Genomic DNA, 12316 nt, shown 5'->3' on the forward strand with positions numbered 1-12316 from the left:
ACACGAACCACGAGATCATAACCTGAGCTGAAGTTGGACATTTAACTGAGCCACCCAGGTGCCCCATTATTCCTATTTGTTAATGCTGTGCTTGTACTAAGTCCTTAAAAGATACCAATAAACAAATAAAATGAGAGTATATTTTTAACAAAACTACACAGTGTTGTTGTGAAAACTAGATTATGAAACCTGAACCTTATACTATAGCAAAGTGGTTAAGAGTGTAGGTTTTCAAGTCAGACTACTGCATAGGTAAAACCTATTTACATGGTAGGGTTATGAGGATTAAAGGGTATAGTCTGTGTAAACCATTTATAATATTGGCCTGGGATATTAGGCACTTAGTAATCAGTAGACTTATTTATTGATTGATTATCTAGGAACTCAGTGAAACATGGCTAACACTCCTACAATTGTAGGAATCAGGGGCTCCATAAAGCATTGGAAAATTCTTAATTTTCTTTTAACATTTATTCATTTTTGAGAGAGAGAGACAGAGCATGAGTGGGGAAGGGGCAGAGAGAGAGAGAGAGACACACACACACAGAATCAGAAGCAGGCTCCAGGCCCTGAGCTGTCAGCACAGAGCCTGACGCGGGGCTCGAACTCACAGACCACCAGATCATGACCTGAGCCAAAGTCGGATGTTTGAGCCACCCAGGCGCCCCAAGCACTGGAATATTCTAAAGGCAACCATTTGCCAAGTTGAAGGGGTTTAACTGGGATGGCCCTTTTATGAGAGCTGTTTACAGGCACATCATACAGTGAGCTTTGGTTACTATCAGGGTAAAGCTGTTTTGCAGGCCTTCTTTTATGTAAAAACTGTAAGAACTGCTGGACCAGGATGTGGTTGTTGCGTAAGAGCCTGGCTTAGAGAGGTCAGCATTTCCTTGTCAACTCACAGGCCGGTAGGAGCAGCTCAAAATGACCTGCCTTCCCCTCCCCTCTCACCACTATTACAGATGAGTGACCTGACCTACAGAGTCACAGAGACCACAGACCTCATAGCCCCATGGAGAGGAGACAGAGTGCACTGGAAGGTAACCCCCTAAGGTTCAGGTCCTGAGAACCTTGATTGTACTTCCTGGATTGTATTCTGTAAGATTGCCCCAATTTCTTGCAACAAATTTCCTTTCCTTAAGCTAGCTTGAATGGGTTTTGGTTTATTTAGTTTTGATGCTCAAGTCAAAAGATTGGTACCAAGATTGGAGAGAAGTCCAATGATGCTATAGAGGTGGGGTGAAGAGGAGTGGTTACTATGGATCTCAATATGAGGAGCTGGCAGTCTAGGGGAATGGAGTGGGAAAATAGCTAAGTTTCCATTGGTAAGTGTAGACCACAGGCCTCCTGCTGGATCAGGGGGGCACATACTGTATCAGGATGTGATTGCTCTTTAGAGTCTTGAGTGAAGTCTAGTCTCACTAGAGGCAGTCTGAGATTTATCAGGCAGACTGGGAGCAGATACAGTAGGAAGAGATGTTCTTCCCTCCTTAAGCCCTTCTTTCCAACTCCTTCTCACCCATACCATGGGAAGATTTTGGTAAAATAATGCATTGGAGTTATATTGTGAGACATGGCTAATATCAGCAAAATGTGAGTCTTGGTAGATTCCCCAGTCTTATGAGTAGAAATGAGAGCCTCTTTCTATGTAGCTCCGTAAGAACCTTCCCTTGCATGGTAGAAAAGATACAGGGGATCATGACAGGAAAAAAGAACAGAGAGAGAAGAGTCTCCCAGATGGCCAGGTCAGGCACAAGGACTCTACAAACTGGATACTGGAGAGTGACTCAGTGGGAAAAGCATAAAGGCATTTGGCACCATTCAGAGGACTGTATATTTGGGATAGATCTTCATATACAAAGGATAAATACTTATTTACTAACATTTGTAATACACCTAGTATGTACATAGTGCTTTATACATATTAACAACATGAAGAATGTTTTCTTCCTTTTAGAAGATGAAACTGAGGCTTATACCTTATGTAACTTGCCAAAGCTAATATAATGACTTATTTACAACTAGTAATAACTAGAGAAAGGATCTGAACAGTGGCCATCTGAATCTACAGTCTTCAGACTTTCTCCACTAACCATGCTGTCTCAGTTTAAATGACATAGATTCAAGATACAGATATAAAAAGATATAGGGTTTAAATGAATACTGTAATGTTTCTACTTTTGATACTAATGTAAATATACAAGAAAAAACAGCTTATGAAATCATTCTCAAGGGTTTAATTAAAATCCATATAGCATTTAACATGTATAGATGTTTTAACTCTTTCAATGACTCTCATATTTTAAAATCCTTCTGCACAACATTTTGAGGCTAACCTCATGCTAGAAATCTACAAATGTACAACTTAACACAAAAATACATTCGGAGTCCATTCCAATGCAAGTTTAAAACACTTTAATTGCAGACAATGTAAAGATATTTAAAAAACCAAAACTACAAAATGAGCACATAAAAGTCTTCCCTTTTGAATTTTTAATAAAATACTGCTCTGTATAAGATCTAATGAAAAATTCCAATTACTTATAAAATAGCTATGTGAGAAAAGAAATGAGTTAAGATACATATGTATGAATTATATTGTTTCAATGAACAGAATGTTGAACACTTTAATTATACAGCACACGATTTATTACTCATATATCAAAATAGATGAAAACCCTCAGAGAAGCAACTGGGTGCAAGCAAAAGAAAATGTAAGAGACCTGAAGCAACAAAACAAAACAAAACAACAAAAAAACCAAACCCCAAAACAAGGGAAAAAGCCCCTTAGCTGTAAAGGGAAAGGAATAAAATAACTTAAAGCAAACTGTGGACCAAATTCTCAGTCCTATTATTTCATGAGAAACAGTATGAGAATTTAGCTTCACAATACTAAAATATCTGTAGAAGCTTAATTGTTTGGCCTAGGCAATTTAATAGTATACCAACTGCCGAAATCAACAGCAATGGCTGTACTTCTGGAAAAAAATTAATTTTTACAGGTTTAACTACGTAAAACTATCTATTGGAAACCAGAGTCTCCATCACAAATTGCACTTGAGATGGCTGAATGCATTGATTGAGCAAGGCATAATTGTTGGTTCACCGACATACACACAAATACAAAAGCAGCTACATTCCTGATATTCTTCATTACTAAAACTATTTTATACATTTTTTTCCCTCTTAAAAAAAAAAAAATCAGTGCCGTCGGAGCTTTTAACTCAGTGTTGTAACATTGACACTTCCACACGCCTGCTGACTCAGCACTGTTGTCTCTCTGTTTCAACACTGTCTCTTACTGCCCCCTGGTGGAAGATGGAGAAGTCTGATGGAAATACGAACCAGGTCAGTTTGAAAAATATTCATTTCTGGAATTTTAAGCCTTATCCTGACTACGAAAAGGAAGCTCCCATGAAAAAGACTATTCCACTGACAAAGCTTACAAAATATATGTAAAGAACACTGCCAGTTTGAGTACTATCACTATCTCTAGAAAAATGATAAAGGAACTTCTGTGATTTTTTTTTTTTTTTGAGTAGAGAATGCCTGTCACAGTTATTTCTTTCCAATACATTAATTGTCCTCTACAGTAAAAATGTAATTTGAAAGCAATATGATCCTAAGAAAGATAGAAAGCTCAAAAAGTTGTGGAAGTGTACACAGTTGTTTTAAAAAAGATGCTCTGAACGATGAGACAAAGCACATTAGGCCTAATTTCAATGGAGATCTGGACAGTTCTATTTACTTAATGTAAAAATTAGACTACCATTATAAAAAATGTATGATTCATTAATACAAATAGAACAGATGATTAAAAAGTGAGTGAATAAAAAAGCCCCTGCAGCTTATCTACTTCCTTGAGCTAGAAATATAGTCTGAAAATGCAGTGATTGATCTTATTTAATTAGATTGCTTCTTCTACCTCTTCACTGACCCTCCCCTTGAAACGAAGAATTTGGATTAGTTTGGAAATATCAGTCTAAAACCAAAGCAAATACCTGATCACCTGATCATAGAAGAGGAAATAAACAACAAAAAACCTGCATTAAGAGTTATTTCTCCCACCAACAGAAAAAAAAAAAAACACCTTATCTTTTCAGTTCTAAAGGAACTACTTATCCCTCTGAAAAGCAAGGAAGTCTTAACTTGAAACCAAGGTACACACAGTGGCAAAAATAATTTTCCATGCAACTGTCTCTCTGATGTTTAAGACTTTAGTCTACATGATGTTTAAATCAATTACATTCTGTCAAATTATAAAACTCAGGTAATGATCAGGTAATGCAGGAAACGGTAACAAGGTATGATGAGACTAGAAGAATCAATCTTCAAAATTCATTTAATGCGCTAAAAAAAAAAAAGAAATTATTGAATAAGAATATTTAGATTTAACTGCTATAGTTATGTGGAAGCATGAAGCATTTGGGGACTCTCTTCTTCCATGCCCTATACAGACCGCAGCTTTCACTGAACGTTTATAACAGATTCAACAAATGGGCATATTTCTATACTTTGAGCTGGTTTGAGTCTGCCCCATCCAAAAGGGAAAAATTGTAAGTTTCCCATACTATCAGTGAATCCAGTATCCTCAAGATTATCATGAGAGAAAAACAGCCTCTACTTCTCACAGCCTCCACGGGGAGGCACAAGTCCTGTTGATCTATTGACCTCACGCCCACATCTGGAATAGGTCTACAAGGGGGAAGGAAAAGACATGAAGGCTTGACCAGTATCTAGTCACTATCAAGCGCTTTCCTATTTTAATCTCTCTTTAATCTTGACCTTTAGAATACTATGTTTTTTAAAAAAGGGAGGAACAAACAAGAAGAAAACACTTTTACTGCCTACGCATGGAGAATTATCAGCTCACTTTGCTCAAACACGGGAAATATTTTTATGAGTTCGGTGGCAATATGCCTGTTGGAACTTTTCTTGGAGTTTTCAGAAGATGGCACATGCTCTGTACTCTAAAAAAGATGTGGGTTGTGCACTATTTTTAGAGGGGTCACATAGCAATGATGAGTGAGACAATTCTTGACTGCTGGTTTGTACAGGTACATAAGATGAAAAATATTACACACTTTAAATTAGTAGAGGTTGACAGAAAATTACTGTCATAATTTCACTTTTTTGTACTGTATTCCTATAATAGATGTTTCCTTTTAAAATAAATAGAGAGTCTGTGAGATAATGAGGACAAACATTGAGAATTATTTCAGCCTCATTATTCAATATCCCACTACAGATAAACATTCCCAACAAGGGAACGCTGGGAACCAATGAACATTTGAATCTGGAAAATTAACAGAAAATAAAATCACAGAAACTCACATGACTATAATAAATGCCAGATAATGAACATTTACCTCTTATACTAAAGGCACTACTAATATACAAATATCCTATTAACATATAGAGAAACTCTGAAATCAGCAGTTAGAGAAAGGAATCCATTTAGTTCAATGCCAGCATTAAAAAACAAATAGACTACTTTAAGACTCATGGCAGAGTTTTTAATGAGTTCAATGAAACTGGATATAATAATAAGCAGCTCCATATAAACATTATGGTTTCTACTCTTAAAAAAGTATGATAACTTACTTCCTTAAAAATATAAGCATATCACAAAAACTAAAGGATAAATATATATATAAAAACTCAGGCCCTGGTACCACTGAGAAGTTTTCATAAATTCTAAAATAATTTCAACAGCCATAGCTTGAACGCTACACACCCACACATGACATGCAAAGACAAAATGCCAGCGTCACTGAACAGTTCAGCATAAAGCTAAAAATGTGGGAACAGAATGAGACAGGCATTTGTCATGTAAATTAAGTACACCACAAACTGATTGTGCCTGTATTATAGCACACCTTAGAATTTTTTTAAAAATTAGAATTTCATCAGTCCCAAGAAGCACTACAAGGATCAACAGTGGAGCTCTCACATATGTTTAGGTAAGCAGGTAAAAAGCTATACAAAAGAGTAACACAATTTATTTCAACTAACAACATGATTAATAGATTTTACTTTACTCTGTTAGAAGGTTAATTTGTGGTCATTGTACCCTGTAGATTTTGAAACTTAAATTTATTAGAAATCACTAATGCTGGTTTTTGAGTAATCTAAAAAATTGTAATTACTTGCTCAAATCTTGATTGCTATTTATAGTTCTAAGCAGTTAAATGAAATACTCTGACCAATATTCTAAACTTGCTTTGGTACAAAATCTAGAATAAAGCAAAACTGGCAGCACCACCACAAGTGTGATCGTTTCACAGCAGGTCTCAAGGACCCTCAGAGACAACAAAACCTAAGTTAAAATACTTATAAATAAGAGCCATTCTCCTGATAAACTTGTTACATCATTAAAAAGAGAAATAAAATCCACACTTGGTAAATTATACTTGAGGCCTGATTTTCACGCTCCATTTAATTATCCCTCAAGAGTGTCAAAATTTATTATTATTGCACTATGATGTCTACGTCATAGTTTAGGATGCTTCTAATGATGAGGCCAATAGTTAGAGTGGTACATTTTAATGCTTAGTCCACTGATACTATTTTAACACAAGGTTTAATTTAGCTTTTTTTCTTTTTTACAGCTTTACTGAGGTATAATTGATGTAAAACAAACTGTACATGTTTAAGATGCACAATTTGATATAGCATGAAAAGTGCCTGACAACAAATCAAAAATTTTAATTGAAACATATTATTTTAAAATAGCACATTCCAATTTTTTATGAGACACAGATATGTATTTCTAAAAAGCTGGCTGGAAAGAAAAGAAATTAATTTAATTCCAAGTACCAAATTTATTCAGAAGGTTTAGGAACACCAAAATTGACAGCCAGTTTTCTTGATTTTCTTCTTGAAGAAGAGCTTGGTGTTGACTTGTGGTGAGACATACTGTGGCCTTGGGAGGCGCCTTCAACTTGAAAAGAAGAAGCAGGTTGAGTAATTTGAGAGGACTTTAAGGAAGCTGATGAAGTCTCCTGTGGAATCACTTTGGTGACATTGGAAGATGTTGGCTGGCTAGTCTGAAGTGGGGTAGCTGGAGCACTCTGGGCCTCCTTACTCTCAAAGTTCTTTTTGTTTGCAACCCTTTTCTTAGTAACCTTTAAGGAATAAAAGCATCATTAATTAACAATGCAGGCAGAAAAAACTAGTGTCATTAAGCATGTTGCTAATATCTGTCAATAATGCTGACTTGTGATTTCTACTTATAATCTCCAAACCAGACTTCAGCAATTAAAGGCATTTAAATATTTAAAAATTCTCCATAACTTAAAGAAAATTTATATTCCTGATTTTAATCACTTGTGCTAGAAAAAAATGTTACTTGCTGCAATTATTAATTATTAGAACACAAACTCAAGATAGCAGGAACCAGGTCAGATTGATCACCACTGGTCAAAATGTATTATTTTTTCTAAAAAATTATTTTTAATTTTTTAAAAGTAATCTCTACGTCCAATGTAGGGCTCAAACTCACGACTCCAAGATCAAGAGTCGCATGATCTACCAACTGAGCCAGCTGCCCCGACTAATGGTCATAATATATATTCTTAGCATGCAGACCAGTACTGGACTTCTAGTTGGCCTTGAATCAGTAATTATTAAATAAACAAATTTTTCTCAATAGTCCTTGAGCATTAAAAAATGAACTCTCTAAAAAATACAGTAATTCTTGGGGCACCTGGGTGGCTCAGTCAGTTAAGTGTCCGACTTTGGCTCAGGTCATTATGTCGCGGTTTGTGAGTTCAAGCCTTGCATCGGGCTCTGTGCTCACAGCTCAGAGCCTGGAGCCTGCTTCGGATTCTGTGTCTCTGTCTCTCTCTGCCCCTCCCCCACTTGTGCTCTGTCTCTATCAAAAATAAATAAAATGTAATATATATATATATACACACACACACACACACACATATTTATGTATTTATGCAAACATACATATATACATGTATATACATATGTATACACATGTGTACACATATGTACACACATGCATATGCATGTATACATATACATATGTCATATGTATACATATGTCATATATGATACACACACACACACATACACACACACACACACACACACACACACACACACATATATATATAGTAATTCTCTTTTCAGGTCTCACCTGTAGAGGTATGAACTGATTGTGCACACCACTGGGCATTCCCCCAGCCATGGGCATGGTCCCAGAATATGAAGCATGATGAAAAGGCTTCCCAGGAACTGGCACTGGTGGTCCCCATGGCATTGAGCCAAAGAGGTGAGATGATGAAGGCATTATATTAGCTGTTAAAAATCATGGAAAAGTTCTTTTTCAGTAAAATAGTACCATCAAAACCCTGAAATTTAAGACCTTCTGCTACCCTTTTTTTGGCTTTTATCATTTTGGCAAAGGGCATATATACACTTAACTTATGATTAATCTTGCTTACAACATTACACCTCGGGACACCCCCTTAGGACCATAAGCCATCTATAGAAGTCAGCTTATCATGCTGTCTGGCCTACAAAGGCCAATGGTATCATATACTAATATGAACTTCAGGAATATTTGTAATACTATTTAAAAAAATAATAAAAGGATCATGAAACTGTCCCTTGGGGGAGAAAAAGAGAGAAATCTTAAGGATCTCACCTGCCCCCAGTGCTAAGTTGCTTCCATAGTGATCCCAGCCTACAAAAAAACCAAAAAAACTCAAGTCTTGAAATCTGATCACTTTCATATGACATGTAGAATCTTTCTTTTCCCTATTCTAATATTTGTAATTCAAGGATTTAAAACATTACATTTTGTTTCATATTAAAAGCACACTGAACCAGTGGTTTCCAAACCTGATTTCTATATCTGAGTATTTGGGGAGCTTGTGAAATACAGATTCCTAGGCAAGGCCTCAGACCTAGTAAACCAGACTCACAGAGGCCCAGGAATCTGTATTTTTTGAAGCACAGTTGACATACAGGATTATATGAGTTTCAGGTGTACAACATACTGACTTGATATTTATATGCATTGCAAAATGCTCACCATGACAAGCGTAGTAACTACCTGTCAGCATACAAAGTTATTAAAATATTATTGAATACATTCCCTCTGCTGTACTTTTTCATCTCCCTGACTTGATCAGTACAAAACTGAAAGTCTGTATTTTTTAGTTCCCTTCACCTCTTGTGCCCATCCTCCAACTCCCTCTCCTCTGGCAACTACCAGTTCAATCTCTTTTTATGAGTCCGTTTCTGTTTTGTTTGTTTTTAGATTCCACATATAGAAGAAATCATACGATATTTGTCTTTCTCTGTTGTACCTTGATGGATACTTAGGTTTCTTCCATATCTTGGCTATTGTAAGTAATACTACAATGAACATAAGGGTGCATACATCTTTCTGAATTAGTGTTTTTGTTTTCTTTGGGTAGATACACAGAAGTGGAATTGCTGGATCATATGGTATCTCTATTCTTAATTTTTTGAGGAACCCAAGGAATCTGTATTGTTCATGGGCTCCACAGGTGGATTCTTATTCAGTTAGTACCAGGGCCGCATATGGAAACTACTACATTAAACAATGACAAGTGAGACACCAGCACACTGCCACTGAAGGAAGATATGTACTGTGTTCAAAATTTCTTTTCAGAGAAGTAAAAAGGCAGCCAGACCTATAAGATAGGATAGTTTGATAATTCAGCCACTTAAAAAAGTTTTGGATCAGGAGAAAAGAATCATAATGTATTTTAGTATTCTGAATTAAACATGTACAAATTCTTGCATGAAAAAAACTTTTAATATGAAACATGCTAAAAATATTTATAAAATTAGGCCTTGATACTACCTATAAGCAACTCTGGTGTCTGTCATAATGTTAAGAAGATCTATTTAAAAGGTGCTATATTGTTATTTATTTATTTATTTATTTATTTATTTATTTATTTATTTATTTTTGAGAAAGAGAAAGAGGGAGCATGTGCGCAAGCAGGGCAGTGGTACAGGGAGAGGGAGAGAAAGCATCTTAAGCAGGCTCCATGTATAGCTTAGAACCCAACTTGGGGCTTGATCTCACGACTGTGAGATCATGACCTGAGCTGGAATCAAGAGTTGGGAGCATAACTGACTGAGCCATCCAGGTGCCCCTAAAAGATGTTATAGTAATCTTATGCATAGATCAACTCCACAATTTCCCCAATGAATCATTTTTCTAAACATAAAATACACTTTCCTCCATTTTTTTCCACTGGGACTTTTTCATATCATAAAGTAGGAATCTATAAAATAACTTAAAAATGTTAATCTGATGCTGAAGTTTTTTCTCCTGATTAACATTTAAATATCTTGGCTTTTCTGGGGCACCTGGGTGGCTCAGTCGGTTAAGTGTCTGACTAAGGATCAGGTCATGATCTCGTGGTCTGTGAGTTTGAGCCCCACATCGGGCTCTGTGTTGACAGCTCAGAGCCTGGAGCCTGCTTCAGATTCTGTCTCCCTCTCTCTGCCCCTCCCCCACTTAGGCTCTGTCTCTTTCTCTGTCAAAAATAAATAAACTTAAAAAAAAAAAAAAAGAAATCTCTTGGCTTTTACTTGTACTATATATATATATTCTCCAAAAGTCAGCAGGTATTTTCTTTATAGTTCAGTGAATTTCTGAAAAGAACCATCTTCCAACTTCCTACATGAGCTATGGCTGGCTACAAACTGAGAACAGGATAAGGAAAAGGAACTTTACCTTAATCTCAGTTTTCAGCCAAATATTTGTACTCTGTGCCTGGTGTTCCCGAATCTAGAGAGTCCTCTGGAGAATATACTTCCAGCGCTTTGCCTGAAGGTGGTATCTGAGGGGTGTGGGGTGGTATCTGAGGAGTCCCATCTCTCCACATACAGACTTTGAAACAATCCCCCTTTTTTCAGCCCATGCCTCATTGGAAGCTCTGATAGCTTCTGATACTTTCAAGCTCTGAAACTTTTAGGATTTATGAGGGAGGAGAGATGCTCATCATCTCATTTGGATTATCTTCTACAGATATTTTAGGGTAGCTTATCCCTGCTCTGCTAAATTAGTTATTACTCTGTGAATTGCTTTTCTCATCATGAACTCTTTTCAAATCTCTAATCTGCTGATATTTCTTCTTTTAGCTCTCTGTCCTTATAAGTGTAAAAGGTTTACACTTTTAAAATAATTTATTGTTCAGTTTCATGTAGTTTGGGCCAAGAGAAGAGATAATTTGTTTAATATGCATTATTAAGTTTTCTAATGTTTGTAGTGAGGATTAGCTGTGTAGAGCTCCTACACTAATATCTCAGAAAATAAAATTTCTAAACCTGAAATAAACAAATGATTGGTTTTAAAATATAATGAGTAGGATATAAAGAAGCCAACTGCTATTAGGAAAAGGGGGTGATAAAAGAAAAGTTTAATAAGCTTAAGATTTAGAATCATAAAATTATAAAATGGTAGTCTCAAAGAAATCCTGGACACAGTCTAGCATAAATAAGAAAATGGATTCCCAAAGAAGTTATATGATTTTTGCAAAGTCAGGCAGTAAAAGACCCTGGACAAAAAGAGTTCTGATTCCAGAGTGACCATTTTATTCCCTCAGAACACTAGGAAGATCCCAAATGGCTACAGGAAGCAGGGAGCTACCTGCTTGATAACTCAGGCTCTACATTTGAAAGAGGAAGACAGTTATGAGAGAATATTAAGAGACACACAGTAAACTTAGAAACTCCTCATTCTTCATTTTGAAGCTTCATCATCAAGGGCAGTTTCTTTCACATCCACAGCTTCAAAGCCTTATCTGTTCTTTATTCCCTCCACTTGTTTTCCTTCCCCCTTTCCCACCTCTGTTTTGATGTCTAACTTAAACCTAAATTCATCTGTCGGCAGCTACTGGGGAATAAGGGACTGCCTAGAACAAAGAACAGTCCTACTTCAGCTAGACTAGAGGCTACAGAGGGGAATGGTATTTCTAGATAAATCTGCAATCTCTAGTTCCAGTCTTATTTTTCTCACAATTCCTTCTTACATTCCCTAGATATTTAAATACATTTTTGGTTTCCTCAAAATGATGCTTCTTAAAAGAACTTTCTAAAAACAGAAACTCAATAACAAATATTTAAAAAGGCCAAGTATCTTACCAGTAGGTTGAGGAAAAACTGGAGGAATGGTTCCAGGTGGTACAGCAGGAGGATAATTTGGAAATATTGGTGGAGGAAAAGGGAAATTCACTCCTAAGGAGCCCTAAGGAAGTATTTAAAAGTTAGAAGACAATGCAACAAAAACATCTATAGAGATTAATTAAAAGTT

General features: G+C 36.2%; 1 protein-coding gene across 4 annotated transcripts in view; it reads right to left on the bottom strand.

The window, feature by feature from the left end:
• Positions 1-2217: 2217 nt before the first annotated feature.
• The window catches only part of XRN1 (5'-3' exoribonuclease 1), a 121331-nt gene continuing 111232 nt past the window's right edge, over positions 2218-12316 (bottom strand). For 3 of the 4 annotated variants that reach the window (XM_047100208.1, XM_047100211.1, XM_047100210.1), the window contains 4 exons: positions 12148-12250; positions 8663-8701; positions 8153-8313; positions 2218-7127 (listed from right to left, as the gene is read on the bottom strand). In XM_047100208.1, coding sequence (XP_046956164.1) covers positions 6825-7127; positions 8153-8313; positions 8663-8701; positions 12148-12250 — 606 coding nt within the window. In that variant the 3' untranslated portion in view covers positions 2218-6824. The remainder of the gene's footprint in view (positions 7128-8152; positions 8314-8662; positions 8702-12147; positions 12251-12316) is intronic. The other variant, XM_047100209.1, reaches the window with a different exon arrangement.

Source organism: Lynx rufus, unplaced genomic scaffold (genome assembly GCF_022079265.1).
Source record: "Lynx rufus isolate CCGP_SWC_20201006 ecotype Redwood Valley unplaced genomic scaffold, mLynRuf1.p SCAF_5, whole genome shotgun sequence".
Taxonomy (NCBI): Eukaryota; Metazoa; Chordata; class Mammalia; order Carnivora; family Felidae; genus Lynx; species Lynx rufus.